This window comes from Erythrolamprus reginae, chromosome 8 (assembly GCF_031021105.1).
Source record: "Erythrolamprus reginae isolate rEryReg1 chromosome 8, rEryReg1.hap1, whole genome shotgun sequence".
Classification (NCBI taxonomy): Eukaryota; Metazoa; Chordata; class Lepidosauria; order Squamata; family Dipsadidae; genus Erythrolamprus; species Erythrolamprus reginae.
In genome coordinates, this window is record NC_091957.1 from 35,457,202 (window position 1) to 35,474,023 (window position 16,822).

The window sequence follows — 16,822 nt, forward strand, 5'->3', positions numbered from 1 at the left end:
TTTCATGCACGGATATCAGTAAACTGATGGTGTTACCTAGTTTGGTAATGAAATGTCTGCAGGAAACCCACCAAACTCAGAGAAGACCCAGGACCCTGCAGTCCAATCCTTAGCTGTCAATATTCTCTTCTACTGGTACAAATCACATATTTATAGCTGCTCACTTTTCTCACTCTTGTTTACACCCCTTACTGTTGTCACTAATTCTTCTTTCTCAGCGATGATATGTAGCATACCAATTGCTGATGGAGAATAATCTTTATGATGCTATCCACATTTCTAAGGGTGAGGGCCTTCCTGAGAGGTTTGAGAGGAGAGAGAGGGGGGGGGAAGGGAGGGAGGGGGGAGATAGAGAAAGAGGGAGACTTCCTTGTCAAGAGTTTCCTAGGAGTTTTCCCTTTTCCCACAGAGTTGGCCTTCTCCGGGTCCCATCGACAAAACAATGTCATCTGGCGGGACCCAGGGGAAGATCCTTCTCTGTGGCGGCCCCAGCCCTCTGGAATCAACTCCCCCCGGACATTAGGACTGCCCCCACCCTCCTTGCCTTTCGCAAACTCCTGAAAACCCACCTATGTCGCCAGGCATGGAGAAACTGACATATCCCTAGCTGTTATGATTGATGTATGGTTTGTCTGGATTGTATGATTGTTTTTATAAGGGGTTTTTAAAATTGTTTTTCTAATATTGGTTTGTAGATGTATTGCTTGTTATCAGCTGCTCCGAGTCCTTGGAGAGGGGTGGCATACAAATCTAATAAATTATTATTATTATTATTTCCTGGAGTAAAAATTTAACATTTACATTGAAAATTTTGGGGTATCAGAAACAGCCTGCCTGCATTGTGTCTGCAATAGGACTATTTTCCCTATGGGCATATGCTGGGAGAGAGAGCAAATTCAAATTGAGGAATGAACATGGACCCAAACCTGGTAGTGTTTTGGTAGAGGGTCAAATTGAGCCAAGAATTAGGACATCAGTTTCCATAAAGAACCAGAAACTGGTTGCAGGGACTGGACATGAGCCAATTAATGAGAATACTGGTATATGAAGAGCCAAGCCAAGCCAAGGGTGTCTGGGTTGGAAATATGTTGTGGCCTATTCAGAGGTGTTTGCTTGGACATTCTGCCTTCGCTTGGAATTAATCTCAAGTCAACTATAATCTTTTTGGATAGATTCTTAGAAATGGGGAGAGAGGCATTTCTAACTTCCTACCATTGGGTGAAAGAAGAGCATGCCTATCTCTTAGAGCAGAGGTCTTCAAACTTGGCAACTTTAAGACTTGTGGATTTCAACTCCCAGAATTCTCCAGCCAGCTATGCAACTTTATAAACTTGTGGACTTCAACTCCCAGAATTCTCCAGCCAGATATGCTGGCTGGAGAATTCTGGGAGTTGAACTCCACAAGTCTTAAAGTTGCCAAGTTTGAAGACCCCTGTCTTAGAGCAATGGGGAGGGGAGGACTGTGGCCCTTTTATGACTTGTGGACTTCAACTCCCAGAATTCCTGAGCCAACATGGCAGATAATCCCTCTTCTCCTCCAAAACTAACGAATGAATGAAAAAAACTCAACGGTCAAGAAACTGCTTCTATGGGCATATTCCCAATGGATCTAAGACGCCCCTCCGATTTTTGAAAGTAATCCCTTTAGAGAAATGCCTCGTCTCTCTTTCAGGCAAGAAATACATTATTTCACATGTGTTTGAGGACATCTTACAGAGATGATAGGCAGACAGTGAAGGAATTCAGCCCTTCTGGGAAGGAACAGGGGACTCCGGGCTGCCCAAGCTGCTGCTGACTTCTCCTGGGCCCTGGCTGGACAGAAAGGCCTGGGGAGACCTCTTCAACACTTCTTGCAGCTCTAGGTCAGAGAAAAAGGGGGGAAGGGGCCAGGGAGGTCTACGAAACAGGGGAGGGGGAACCCTGTCATCACCCCTGGGCTGCCTGGGCCTCGCGCAGGACTAGGATCTTGGGCAAGCTACTACTGCCACAGGCCACTTACTCACTTCGCAGGGGAAACATCCCGGCCAGGAACCTGAACCCAGGATACGTGGTGGCAGAAGCAGCTGGGGTCACTCCCCGGGGGGTGGGGGGGCTCGCACTGGCCTTTGCAGGGGGCCCCCTGCTCCCCCTTTCCCTTCCACCCCTTCCCTGCCTGGCTTCTGCAGCTTTAGGCTGGGAGCTCTTGGAGCCCTCCCTTGGAGGCTGTGTTTCCACACCAGCCCTCTGGGCATCCCTGGGCGGCCCTGCGCTCAGAGTCGCTCTCGGAGGGGGTCTCGGCGTGCGTGGGGTGGGCCTGTGCACGGCATTGTCACCCAACTGGCGCCCCCGAAAGAGGCACATGCCCCCTCCCCTCCCCCGCAGGGGCCTCTCCCGCTCGTTCTCGTTGCCTGAGGCGCTGCCCTCGCGCCCGGTCACTCATCTCGGGCGATGCCCTCCTCAACGGCGGGAAGGACCTCCAAGGTCAAGCCCTCACTGCTGTGAACACCGGAGAAGGAGACCATGGTGTGCAGGAGCATCAGGACCAGGACGCAGAGCCGGATCCTGCTGGGGCTGAGGCGAGACCCTGCGGAGACCGGCAGCAGAGATGGGGGAGGGTACTGGTGGTGGTGGTAATACAGGTGGTAGTGCTGCTTCCGTTCCTGCTCCTTCTGCTGCTGCTGCTCCTTCTGCTGCTCCTTCGGCTCCTCTTGCTGGTGACGGGGGGCTTCATGGCGGGGGCTGTGGGGGGACTCCGACCCCGTGGATGGGGCGGAGGTGTTGTGGCTGTGGTCCGCTTGGGGGTCACAGGAGTCCCATTGCACGTCGCAGCACTTCGCTTCCGGGTCTGGCAGCGGGCTCTCCAACAAACCTGGAAATACAATGGCACATTAATGACCTATGGCAGTGATGGTGAATCTATGGCACGGGTGCCACAGGTGGCAGGTGGAGTTATATCTGCTGGCAGGCGAGCCGTTGCCCTAACCCAGCTCCAATGTGCATGTATATGCCATCCAGCTGATTTTTAGCTTGCACAGAGGCTCTGGGAGGGCGTTTTTGGCTTACAGAGAGCCTCTGAGGGAATGGGGGAGAGTGTTTTTACCCTCTCCCAGATCCAGGGAAGCCTTTGGAGCTTGGGGACGGTGAAACATGAGCCTACTGGGCCCACCAGAAGTTGGAAAACAGGCCATTTCCAGCCTCCAGGGGGCCTCCAGGGGGTGGGGAAAACTGTTTTCACCCTCCCCAGGCATTGAATTATGGGTGTGGGCACTCGCGCATTTGCAATAGCGCATGCCCACGCTCTTTCGGCACCCAAGGGAAAAAAGGTCTGCCATCACTGGTCTATGCAATAGCTACAGCACTTAGAACAGTGGTTCTCAACCTGGGAGTCAGGATCCCTTGGGGGGGGTCAAATGACTGTTCTAAAGAGGTTACCTAAGACCCTGGGAAAAGACAAATTTCCCCTGGTGTTAGGAACTAAAGCTTCTATTCTGGTACCTTGGAACATATTTTTACAATCCGACCAATCAGGTATTGACAGTGGGGGTGTCCCTCTGACCTTCCTGCCAATCAGCTTAAAGCTCTGTTGGAAGAATCGGCACTAGGCTTATGGTTGGGGGCCACCACAACATGAAGAACTATATTAAAAGGTCACGGCATTAGAAAGGTTGAGAACCACTGACTTATATGCCACTACACAGGGCTTTATTTATTTATTTATTTATTAGAGTTGTATGCCGCCCCTCTCCGTAGACTCGGGGCGGCTAACAACAGTAAAAAGACAATATGAACAAATCTAATATTAAAAGTAATGTAAAAAACCCCAATTTAAGAAACCAATCATACATACGGACATACCATGCATAAATTTTATAAGCCTAGGGGGAAGGGAATATCTCAATTCCCCCATGCCTGATGACAGAGGTGGGTTTTAAGGAGCTTATGAAAGGCAAGGAGGGTGGGGGCAACTCTGATATCTGGGGGGAGTTGGTTCCAGAGGATCGGGGCCCCAACAGAGAAGGCTGTTCCCCTGGGTCCCACCAAACGACAGTTTGGTCGACAGGACCTGGAGAAGGCCAACTCTGTGGGACCTAACTGGTTCCTGGGATTCGTGCGGCAGAAGACGGTGCTTGGTCTCTAAGAGGTGTACAGTCAACCTATTTGCCCTAACCCAGCGAGGCAAAGGGAGGTCTTTCCTTACTTCCTTACTCTCACTCCTTCCTTCCTTCCCTCGTTCCTTCTTTTCCTTCCCTCCCTCCCTTCCTTCCACTCCTTCCTTCCTTCCTCCCTCCCTCCCTCCCTCCCTTCCCTCCCGTGCTCATCCCTGGGACACTTTCAAGCCCCCCTGCCCCCCCCCCCCGAGTCTTACCCGTACAGAGGAAGCCAGGCAACCCTCCATAGACCAATTCATCGTTGTCAGGCAACACGAAGGGGCACCTGGTCTCCACCTCCAGGCAGTATTGCTTGCATGGGATCCGGTGCTGGCACTGTAGTTGGGTCACATCAAAATACTCAGAGCACAGCCAAGCCTTGTAGACAGCCTGCATGGAAGGAACAAGAGTCCAGAGGCAATAATACAGTAGCAAAAACATCTGCCCGCCGCCTTTCCTCCCCCCCCCCCAAGGACCTGAATAGGGTCTATTGGGACGTAGGGATGGTCCTTGACTTACAATAGCTCAACTTACAATAGCTCAATTCAATCCTGCCACCTCTCACAATACTAGACAACAGTAGAGACATTCAAATTTCTAGGTTCTATCATATCTCAAGACCTAAAATGGTCACGCAACATCAAAAAGTCACAAAAAAAGCACAACAAACAATGTTCTTTCTGCATCAACTCAGGAAGCTCAAATTGCCCAAAGAGCTGCTGATCCAGTTTTACAAAGGAATTGCTGAGTCTGTCATCTGCACCTCAATAACTGTCTGGTTTGGTTCTGCAACCCAACAAGACCAACACAGAACTTCAGAGGAGAATCAGAATTGCAGAAAAAAACAATTGCTGCCAACCTGCCTTCCATTGAGGACCTGTATACTGCAAAAAGAGGGCTGTAAAAATATTGACTGACCCCTCGCATCCTGGACACAAACTGTTTCAACTCCTATCCTCAAAACGTCACTGCAGAGCACTGCACACCAAGACAACTAGACACAAGAACAGTTTTCCCCCCGAACGCCATCGCTAGGTTGAGAATCACTGATCTAGGATAAGTTTTGCATTAGGGAAATGTCCCAACGATCATTAAATAAAAATTAGTTTCTTTTGGTTACAGAAAATTACACCAATTTCCACAAATAAAGAAATAACTAGAAGTTAGAATGACTACCGTGATGCTAAAAAATTACAACCTTTAAATATCTCTATAAAAGGTCCTTAATATTAATACTAAAACTAAAGCCTCAAAGAAAGCTTCAAAGGGCAAAAAAAGATGTAAAAGCAGATAAAGATTAGAAAAATAAAAGAATATAATTTTGAAGAATTTGCAGCAGCAGCTCTAAGGATGAAAGGAGAAAGCAGAAAGGGAACCAAAAGAGATCTGGTTTCTGATGTTTTGGTAGACAGTTAAAGACAATTAAGTGGGGAAATTAATTAACAGAGTTCATTCTGTAGGTAGACACCCTATTATAAGTAAATACTGTAGATGAGAAAAGATAAATTCTCTGCCTGTTGAAATCAGTAACAGCACTGTTGGATGTACGTTACTCATATGTAAAGAAACCCGAGCATATAAAACTTTCACCAGAGCAATCCTTGAATACAGCTCATCTGTCTAGAACCCACACCGCATTTCGGACATAAATACATTAGAAAGTGTCCAGAGATACTTTACGAGAAGGGCCCTCCACTCCTCAGAAGAAAAAGGGGGGACATGATCGAAACATTTAAATATGTTAAAGGGTTAAATAAGGTTCAGGAGGGAAGTATTTTTAATAGGAAAGTGAACACAAGAACAAGGGGACACAATCTGAGGTTAGTTGGGGGAAAGATCAAAAGCAACGTGAGAAAATATTATTTGATTGAAAGAGTAGTAGATGCTTGGAGCTGCCGCCACTGGGATGCCCTGCCTCCGGACTTCCATTGTCAACCGAAGCGCGGGGATACCCCTGAGGCTCCCCTCGCTGGGAAACTCCACCTCCGGACTTCCGTTGTCAGCTGAAGCGCGGAGATTCCCCTGAGTGATCAACGCCTGGAACACATTACCTGTCTGTGTGGTTTATTCCCCAAACCCCAAAATCTTTAACCTCAGATTGGCTACAGTTCACCTCTCCCCTTTTCTAAGAGGTCTGTAAGGGGTGTGTGTAAGCGTATCATTGTGCCTACTGCCCCTGTCCTACTGTCCTCTTTTATCATTATTTACTACTTTTGTTATGCTTATACAAACTACAATCCTATATTTGCTCGACAAAATAATTAAATAAATAAACAAACAAACAAATACATAAACAAATAAATAAAGCAACCAAGCAAGCAAGCCCTGATGGCTTTGTGGAAGGAGTCATTCTTCTTCCTGCTTCTCTTGCCTTGAGGCTTCATTTAAATTTCCTGCCTAATTTCATTTCAATATTACTGTTTGCCCCAGAGAGAGGGTCAAGTTCAGCTCAAACCTGAGAAAACATCAATTACCTCTCACATCTATATAAATACAGTATTTATCAAAGATCTGGCAACTTCTTTTGAAGGGGGGGGGGCGCATCTCTGTGACACTCCCCAAAAAGTCATCGGTGGGGTTATGATAAAAGCTACATTTCCTTGAATCAATATTAATAGAGTTAGCGGTTGTGTTTTGCGCAACATGCTTTAATTGGGTCATGAAGTCAGAGTGTCACGCAAACAGGAAAACTGGGTCAGTTGATGCAGCCAATCAATTCCAGTGAAGGAAGCGCAAAACCCTTTTCCCCAGATGTCAGCAACACCCGTAGCTCTGTGGGTTTAGTTCACCATGAAGACCAGGCAGATGAAAACATCCAGCTCAGTGGTTCCCAACCTTTTTTTGGCCATGCCCCACCTAAGCATCTCTAGAATCCTGAGGCCTCCCCCCCCCATGACATATAATTCTTATTATTCAAAAAGTGGACTGTTCATGTGGAGGAAGCCTAAAATAATAATAATAATAATAATAATAATAATAATAATAATAATAATAATAACAACAACAACTTATTAGATTTGTATGCCGCCCCTCTCCGAAGACTCAGGGCGGCTCACAACAATAATAAAACAGTGTGACAATGTAAACAAATCTAATATTAAATAAGCATCTAAACACCCCATCATTTAAAAACCATGCAACACATGCATACCATACATAAAACTATAAAAGCCTGGGGGAGATGCCTCAATTCCCCCATGCCTGGCGATATAGGTGGGTCTTAAGTAATTTGCAAAAAACAAGGAGGGTGGAGGCAGTTCTGATCTCTGGGGGGAGTTGATTCCAGAGGACTGGGGCCGCCACAGAAAAGGCTCTTCCCCTGGGTCCCACCAGACAACATTGTTTAGTCGACGGTACCTGGAGAAAGTCAACTCTGTGGGACCTTATTGGCCGCTGGGATTCGTGCGGCAGAAGATGATCCCGGAGATATTCTAAAAGGCTATTAACTAGGCTTAAACAAGGTTCCAACTGCCCCTGTTAATGTATTGGATTATTGTCATATACTGTTTTATTACTGTTGTTAGCCGCCCCAAGTCTACGGAGAGGGGCGGCATACAAATCCAATAAATAAATAAAATAAATAAATGAAATTGCCCCCCTGTGGGGAACCTGGGCCCTATGTTGGGAACCTGGGGTCTAGCTTGATCCTAGGCATTAAGATCCTTAATGGGGGCTAAAACGTATGAAGAACAGTTGCAGGAACTGGGCATGGCTAGTTTAATGAAATGAGGACCAGGGGAGACATGACAGCAGCCTTCCAATATCTCAAATGTTGCCACAAAGAAGAATGAGTCAACCTATTCTCCAAAGCATTTTAGGGTACAACAAGAAGCAATGGCTGGAAGCTGAACAAGGAGAGAAGCAACTTAGAACTAAGGGGAAACCTCCTGACCATTAAAACAATTAACCAGTGGAACAACTTGCCTCCAGAAGTTATGAATACTCCAACACTAGAGGTTTTTAAGAAGATGTTAGGTAACCATCTGTCTGAAGTAGTGTAGGGTTTTCTGCCTAAGCAAGGGGTTGGTCTAGAACAGTGTTTCCCAACCTTGGCAACTTGAAGACATCTGGACTTCAACTCCCAGAATTCCTCAGCCAGCAAATGCTGGCTGGGGAATTCTGGGAGTTGAAGTCCAGATGTCTTCAAGTTGCCAAGGTTGGGAAACACTGGTCTGGAAGACCTCCAAGGTCCCTTCCAACTCTGTTGTTGTTGTTGTTATTGTTATTATTATACAGAATTTTTGGGTTCAATTGCGGTCATAATAAGTTGAGGACTACTGTATACTGTGGGTACAACTGGTATACCAGCACATATAGATTAGGCTTCATTGAGAATGAAAGAACTAGGGGCATTCTTTAGAGGGGATGCATTTATTCAGAATAGACAATTTCCCATTTTCCAGAGGAAGAAATATTCATTCACAACATTACCATTTTATTAGGTTTCTACTTCCTCAAGCTGCTTTCTGATCTGTATTGCAGAGCAAGAGAGCTCAGCAACTTTGCAATACCTCTAAATACTCTTAAAAAAATGGAGGGCTTCATATATAAGTTAAAATAAATATGGCATTCAGTTCCAGTCTTCGCAATATAAATAAGATATTGAGACTTTGGAAATAATGCAGAGAAAAGCAACAAAGACCGTTAGGGGGCAGAGGCCTAAAACATATGAAGAAAAGGTTGCAGGAATTGGGTATGTCTAGGGGAGACGTGATAGCAGTGTTGCAATATTTGAAGGGCTACCACAAAAATGAGAGAGGGGTGTGTGTCAACCTATATTCCAAAGCACCAAAAGGCAAGACAAAAACAATGTAAGGAAGCTAATCAAGCAGAGAAGCAGCCTAGAACTAAAGATAAATTTCTTAACAGTGAGAAAAATCCACCAGTGGAATGGCTTGCCTTCAGAAGTTGTGGGCGACAGGAGTCTTTCAAAAGGAGATTTGAATGGATAATCACTTATATGAAATGGTATAAGATCACCTGCTTAAGCAGGGGGCTGGACTAGAAGACCTCCAAGGACCCTTCCAACTCTATTATTCTATGTTCTATGTATGTATGCACTATATCTGAAAATACAGAAAAAAGATATTTGAATATTCAATTCAATTCAATTTATTAAGATTTGTATGCCGCCCTTCTCCGAAAACTTGGGGCGGCTCACAGAATAAGTATAAAACAAAGCACCCTATATAACACTCAGTCAGGCAATCCAATCCAATCACACCATACATCACATTTATTGATCAGAGGGGCAAGGTCTAATTGTCCCAAGCCTGGCGACATAGATGAGTCTTAAGACTCTTGCGGAAAGCGAGGAGGGTGGGGGCAGTACGAATCTATGGGGGGAGCTGGCTCCAGAGGGTCAGGGCCCCTACAGAGAAGGCTCTTCTCCTAGGCCCCACCAAATGGCATTGTCTGGTTGACGGGACCTGGAGAAGGCCAACTGAGGGATCTAACCGTCCGCAGGGATTTATGAAGCAGTAGGCGGTATGTTGCTAAAAATAGACTCAAAATACAATACAGTATTGCAATACTCTAGTACCAGGTTTTTTTTTTCCTGAACTGAAGATTGCTTTTAAATAACCACATCAATGGGGAAAAAAGTAGATGACCTGGGAAAAGTTACACTTTTAAATTAAATCCTCGCTAACACCACTTTTCATCATAGATCTTTTTTCTGAGAACATCTATAGGTCTGAAATGTGATGATCCCAGAGTAATTTGGGATCATGAACAAGTTGTTAGAAGCCAACACTTACTTTGTGTAAGGTAAGTGAATACCTGACAAAATAAAATGACAGCACTGGAGACACACTGAAACCCATGGGTACTGGATCATTATTAATCTCCAAAGTAAACAAACCACACATCTACATATTGGCCTCCTCCAAAAGTTAAGATGGCATTATGATTCCCATCCATTGTATTATCAATGGAACTAAACCATCTCCATTCTGATTATGGTTTATTTTCCAACACTGCCATATTGTGACACTGCAGAAAATCTCAGGCACTCTCTATTCCTTCTCCCTATGAAGATTCCACGGTCAAAGCTGATATACAAATATCAATAGAAACACCAGATCCCCCTAATAGTAAAAGCTTAACTTTATGTTATATTCAACATGCATGGTATAAACATTTAATATAATGCTACAATGAGGAGGAATAATTTATTGTGGGATCAGAAGACACAGAGAAGGTACATTTAACCCTCCACTTCCAAGTTAGTTAATGAAAATAGCAATTACATTTCCATATCTGTATGAAAATCAGTGTCCCTGTACTTATTTCTTGAAACTGAGCATTCCACTTTCCAAAAATGGTGCATTTGATGTTATGTAAAATATAATAATCTAATAAATAATAATAATAATAATAATAACAACAACAACTTGAATCTTTTCAGAGAGGAAGAAACTTTCAAATTAATTCTTATATGAAGAATACTGAAACTTACATTGTATAAACTGAAAATTATTTTGTGTGCAAAGAAAAATCCACACAGCCAAGCATATGAGGATTAATTTTACAGTACCTGATAAATAGAGTGTTGTATTCATTGTTGCAACATATAAAAAATTCAAAAATACACCCAATTTGGTGATAAATTTTCTTTACAACCTAGAAATGCTCCGGGTAATATTTTCAACTCTTCTTACTCATCTCCATCCCTGCAAGAGTTATTAATTCTCTGGGCTTCCATTCTTAATGGGGATATTTTATTTCCAGAGGTGGCTGAGGGGGGCAGGTAGGGGGCCTGTGGTCTCCCACACTATCTTCCAGTTCTATGCAAGTTACATCTGGAAATGCTACCCATGGAACTGGACCTGAGGTTCTGCTGATTCAAGCACACCCACATCCATTTGGCCAACACTCAAATGTTTATTATTTGTAGGGGCAACTTGTGGAAGGGTCTTTTGGATGTGTTAATGTCATGGGATGCAGTTATTACGCCTGTACCTATATTCAAATATCCCAAAGTAAAATTTCTAAAAGGCTTTGATGTAAATGAAGTTTGGAAACTACACTGCTCAAAAAAATAAAGGGAACACTCAAAGAACACATCCTGGGTCTGAATGAATGAAATATTCTCATTGAATACTTTGTTCTGTACAAAGTTGAATGTGCTGAAAACAAAATTAAATTGATTGTCCATCAGTGTTGCTTCCTAAGTGGACAGTTTGATTTCACAGAGGTTTGATTTACTTTGAGTTATATTGTGTTGTTTGTTCCCTTTATTTTTTTGAGCAGAAATTACTGGAATGCAGACTAACTAAACGTTCCATCTTTCTGTCCAGCAAGGCAGCTCAAAGCAGCTAGCAATCCTGGTCAAAAGTTGAGATTAAAATATAATGCAACAGAAAGTGTTGTCAACAAGTCAGATTCATTGCCTTTTAAATCAAAGTAAGGTATGAGAGAGAAGCTTCTCCAAAACGCTCCTTAGTTCTAGATCAAAAGAATGAGCAAAGGTGGGTTGTCCTGAGTGACGGTCAGTTCAGAGTGGCTACTTAATCACAAGGCTATTTCGCTACCAAGGAAGACGAGGTTCCTAGCGATGGACTTGCACGGCTGTGCAGCAAGTCACTGAGGAACTCTGATGGCAACGTATGTCCGTCCTTCCCAAGAAATTCTGACGGAGGCTGCTGCAAAGAAAGCAAAATGAGTGTTTCAAGCAGCCGGCCTGCAAAAAGCCAGGGCCTGGCTCTCGGTGGCCGGCATTCCTCCAGTCTCAGCCCATCTGTGGCGCCAAAGTCTTGCTTATTGGCAGCAAGAGAGACGGTCTGCTCATCAAGAGAAAAGGGAGGGAGGCCCAGTAGGGGCCAGCACAGTCCCAACAGGCCAGCCAGTTGTTGCACTCAAAGCCAGAGACAAGCCCTGGGGGCGTGGTCTCCTGCCAGAGGTTGGCTGCCACATAACTCCCAGAGACGAATTACAGCACACAGAGTTGGCCTCCTCCAGGTCCCATCAGCTAAGCAATGCAGGTTGGCGGGACCGCAGGGGAGGGCCTTCTCTGTTGCCGCCCCAGCTCTATGGAATTAACTCTTCCCCTCCGCCCCCCCCCGATGTCCATACTGCCCCCACCCTGCCATGAAGACCTGGCTATGGTGACAGGCCTCGTCGCCCTAAATTTTATTTATTTATTTATTTATTTTATTTATTAAATTTGTATGCCATCCCTCTCCGTAGACTCGGGGCGGCTCACAGCAGTAATAGAAAAACAATATACAATACAAATCTAATAATTAAAACTAAAAACCCATAATTTAAAAAAACATGCACACAACATACCATACATAAACAATATAGGCCTGGGGAAGTTATCTCAGTTCCCCCATGCCTGACGACAGAGATGGGTTTTAAGGAGCTTACGAAAGGCGAGGAGGGTGGGGGCAATTCTGATCTCTGGGGGGAGTTGGTTCTAGAGAGTCAGGGCCACTACAGAGAAGGCTCTTCCCCTGGGTCCCGCCAGATGACATTGTTTAGTCGATGGGACCCAGAGAAGGCCCACTCTGTGGGACCTAACCAGTTGCTGGGATTCATGCGGCAGAAGGCGGTCCCGGAGATATTCTGGTCCGATGCCATGAAGGGCTTTATAGGTCATAACCAACACTTTGAATTGTGACCGGAAACTGATCGGCAACCAATGCAGACTGCGGAGTGTTGATGTAACATGGGCATACTTAGGGAAGCCCATGATGGCTCTCGCAGCTGCATTCTGCACGATCTGAAGTTTCCAAACACTTTTCAAAGGTAGCCCCATGTAGAGAGCATTACAGTAGTCGAGCCTCGAGGTGATGAGGGCAAGAGTGACTGTGAGCAGTGACTCCCTGTCCAAATAGGGCCGCAACTGGTGCACCAGGCGAACCTGGGCAAACGCCCCCCTCGCCACAGCTGAAAGATGGTTCTCTAATGTGAGCTATGGATCGAGGAGGACACCCAAGTTGCGGACCCTCTCTGAGGGGGTCAGTGATTCCACCCCCAGGGTGATGGACGGACAGATGGGATTGTCCTTGGGAGGCAGAACCCACAGCCACTCCGTCTTATCAGGGTTGAGTTTGAGTCTGTTGATACCCATCCAGGCCCCAACAGCCTCCAGACACCAGCACATCACTTCCACTGCTTCGCTGACTGGACATGGGGTGGAGATGTAAAGTTGGGTATCACCAGCGTACTGATGATACCTCACCCCATGCCCTTGGATGATCTCACCAACAACTAGCTTGACCACGTGCATGAATCTGTATGAATGGTACGTTTGTGTGTTGTTGAGTTGTTATACTACAAGTTTTAATCAGGGTTTTAGTACGCAGATTGTTTTCTTTCTTGACTTGCTGTTGTAATTTTATATTGTTGTAAGCTGCCCTGAGTCCTTCAGGACTGGGCGGCATAGAAGTTAAATTAAACTGCTAAGGTGCAATGGTGACACATACTCGCCCCCGTGACTCTGAGTGCTAGCTGAGTCCAGTGCAATTCTGCTACTGCACCTCGGCAGGTAGCGAAATTGTGCGCAGACACCCAGGTGCGCCCGTTTTTCAGTGCAGTAACCATGGAGTACAGCACAATTCTGCTATTGCACCTGGGCAGGTAGTGAACTCTCACATGGACATGCAACGGCGCCCGTGTTTTGGCGCATTAACCGTGGAGTCCAGTGCAATTCTGGTACTATAACTGGACAGGTAGCAAAATGGCACGGACATGCAGGTATGCCCATGTTTCGGTGCAGTAACCATGGAGTCCAGTGCAATTATGCTACTGCACCTGGGCAGGTAGCAAAATTGTGCGCAGACACCCAGGTGCGCCCGTGTTTCAGTGCAGTAACCATGGAGTACAGCACAATTCTGCTATTGCACCTGGGCAGGTAGTGAACTCTCACATGGACATGCAACGGCGCCCGTGTTTTGGCGCATTAACCGTAGAGTCCAGTGCAATTCTGGTACTATAACTGGACAGGTAGCAAAATGGCACGGACATGCAGGTATGCCCATGTTTCGGTGCAGTAACCATGGAGTCCAGTGCAATTCTGCTACTGCACCTGGGCAGGTAGCAAAATTGCACAAGGACACTCAAGAGCAGGCACCCATGTTTCAGTGCAGTAACTGTGGAGTCCAGCAGAATTCTGCTACTGCACCTGGGCAGGTAGCAAAATTGCACAAGGACACTCAAGAGCAGGCACCCATGTTTCAGTGCAGTAACTGTGGAGTCCAGTGCAATTTGGCTACTGCACCTGGGCAGGCAGCATGTCTGTGCGCAATTTCGCTACCTGCCCAGGTGCAGTAGCAGAATTCCGCTGGACTCCGCTAGCACTCAGAGCCACAAGGGCAAGCAGGTGTCCCTGTCGCACCTTAACAGCCCACCTGTATCTCCTGCTGCCCGGGAGTTTCTGCCCCCCCTCCCTTACCTTGCAGTCTCTGATGCAGGAGCGGACGGAATAGTCCTCGGCCTGCAGGTATTTGTCCAGCAGGAGCTCGAACTCCTCGTATTTTTCCTGAGCGTGTTGGTCCAGCCTTTGGTAGGCCTCCAGGCAGCTGCTGCAGGCCTCTCCGCGCCGGGCTCCCGAGAGGAAATCCAGCAGCAGGTTGGGCAAGCTGCAGTCCAGGCTCTCCGGGCCGGCCATGCCCAACAAGAGGTCCCAGGTCGTGTAGGCGTCGCAGAAGGCCAGGCGGAAGGTCCCGAAGTGGCCAGCCAAGAAGTCCAACTGAGGCGAGGAGGAGGCAGCCAGGGCGGCCAGGGCGGCGGGCAGCCGGTGAGGCACGGCGGCGAAGGCGGCCAGGGAGCCCCGCTGGAAGAGGCGCCGCTGCGAGCAGGCCGAGCTCAGGTCCGCGGGGGCGGCGCAGGGCGAGGCGGGGCCCTCGGCGCTCCGGTTGCGCGGCCCTCCGACCAGGCCGGGCGCCTCCATCGCCTCAGCGACCAGGCGGTCGGAAAGGAGGACGGCGAAGAAGAAGAGCAGCGAGCCCAGCCACGAACGACGCTCCGGCTTCCCGGCTACTGAGGCGGCGGCGGCGGCGTCCGGTTCTCCTGCCTGCATCCAAGCGCCGCCAGTCATATTTTTCCGGGGCGGCGCGGCGGAGAGCGGGGGGCGGCGGGGGGCGGCGGCGGGCGGCCCCTCCGCGGGCAGAACGTCACCTCCCGCCGCTCCTCCCGCCGCCGCCTCCGTTGTCCGGGCCCTGAGGGAAGGAGAAGGGGAGGGCCGGCCCCATGGCGGGCCAAAACCTGAGCCCGCCCGCTGCTCCGGCCCCACCGCCGCCGAGCCCCGCGCCGACGCCCCCAGCCTCCCCGCGCCGGGCGGCTAAGGGCGGCCGAGGGCCGGCGCATGGTGTTGCGCCGCTGCGGCGCCTATCAGCATGGCCGGCCCGGGCGGGAGGAGGCCGCGCCGCGCCGTCCGGGCATTCCCCCCTCTTCTTCCTCCTCCGCCTCCTCTTCCTCGCGGGCGTCCCGGTTGCTGGGTCGAGCTCAGCGTTCGGCCCGCTCCATCTTCCGTCCCGACGGGCTGCCTCACTGGCCTTTCCTCTTGCGCTTCAGGCCGCTCCGGAGCGCCCGGGCGCCGCGGCCCTGGCCAGGCCTACCCGTCATCTCCCCCCTCCCGCGCTCGCCCGCCTCCCGCCTCCCTCTCGCCTCAGCCCGCCGCCATCTTCCGCCGGGCAGGGAACACCTTGAGGGAGCGCTCGGGTCGGGAAGGGGGGGAGTGGGCCAGAGGCCAGGGCGCATGCGCGGCCGGGGAACACTTCCTTCGCGCGGCGCCCCCCGAGGACGCCGCCGCCGCCGCCGTGCGGGACGGGGAGGGACGCTCGCCCGGCCGGTCCGGAGCCGGGAAGCCCAAGCGGCTGGCCGGGCGGCAGAAGGTGGGCTGCTAAGGGTGGGACGGGGAGAAGTGCTGCCCTCCGTGGCTCTCAATTCTGCTGCTGCACCTGGGCGGGTAGTGAAATCGTGCCCAGACCCGCAGGTGCTCCCGTGTTTCGGCGCGGTTTATGCTACTGCACCTGGCAGGTATCGAAATCGCGTCCATACACACAGGTGGCACCGTGTTTCGCCGTGCTTTAGGCTATTGCACCTGAGCAGGGAGCGAAATCGCGCCCGGACAATCTGGGTTGTTCCTGTTTCGGCGCGGTAACAGTGGAGTCCAGAGCAATTCTGCTACTACACCTGGGCAGGTAGTGTAATCATGCCTGGACACTTAGCATCCCACCTCTGCCGGGCGGCTTCTGGACAGCGGCGCCTCCTCCTCCGTGGTGCTGAAGGACAGCTCCCGAAGCGCATCAGAAGAGCCGCCTGGGCTGCGCGGCTCAGAAGCGCGGAGCCTCGCCTGGCTTCTTCGGCGGGGCGCCGGTTGCGAGAGGCGCGGCGGACGGGGGCGGGGGGGGGGGTGAAACGCCAAGCGGGGTAGCAAAAATGGAGGAGAGGAGGAAAAGAAAGGAAGAAAGGAAAGGGGAGGAGAAATGGAGGAAAGGAAAGTTTCACAACAGCAGGTGAAATTGACTGTCAATTAGAATAGAATTTTTTATTGGCCAAGTGTGATTGGACACACAAGGAATTTGTCTTGGTGCATATACAACCATCATGAATGTGAGTCAGTGGCCAAGCGTCTGAATTTTGATCACATGACCACAGGGGTGCTGCCATTGTAACTTTGAATAGTCAATAGAATAGAATTCTTTATGGGCCAAGTGTGATTGGACACACAAGGAATTTGTCTT

General features: G+C 48.8%; 1 protein-coding gene across 1 annotated transcript; it reads right to left on the bottom strand.

Annotated features, from left to right (window-relative positions):
• Nucleotides 1-2,377: 2,377 nt before the first annotated feature.
• NALF2 (NALCN channel auxiliary factor 2) lies at nucleotides 2,378-15,156 on the bottom strand. The gene is made up of 4 exons (XM_070760140.1): nucleotides 14,530-15,156; nucleotides 4,346-4,517; nucleotides 2,706-2,848; nucleotides 2,378-2,642 (listed from the first exon to the last, which is right to left on the bottom strand). The coding sequence occupies exons 1-4, from the start codon at nucleotides 15,154-15,156 to the stop codon at nucleotides 2,412-2,414; spliced, it is 1,173 nt and encodes a 390-aa protein (XP_070616241.1). The 3' UTR covers nucleotides 2,378-2,411.
• Between the last annotated feature and the right edge of the window lie 1,666 nt (nucleotides 15,157-16,822).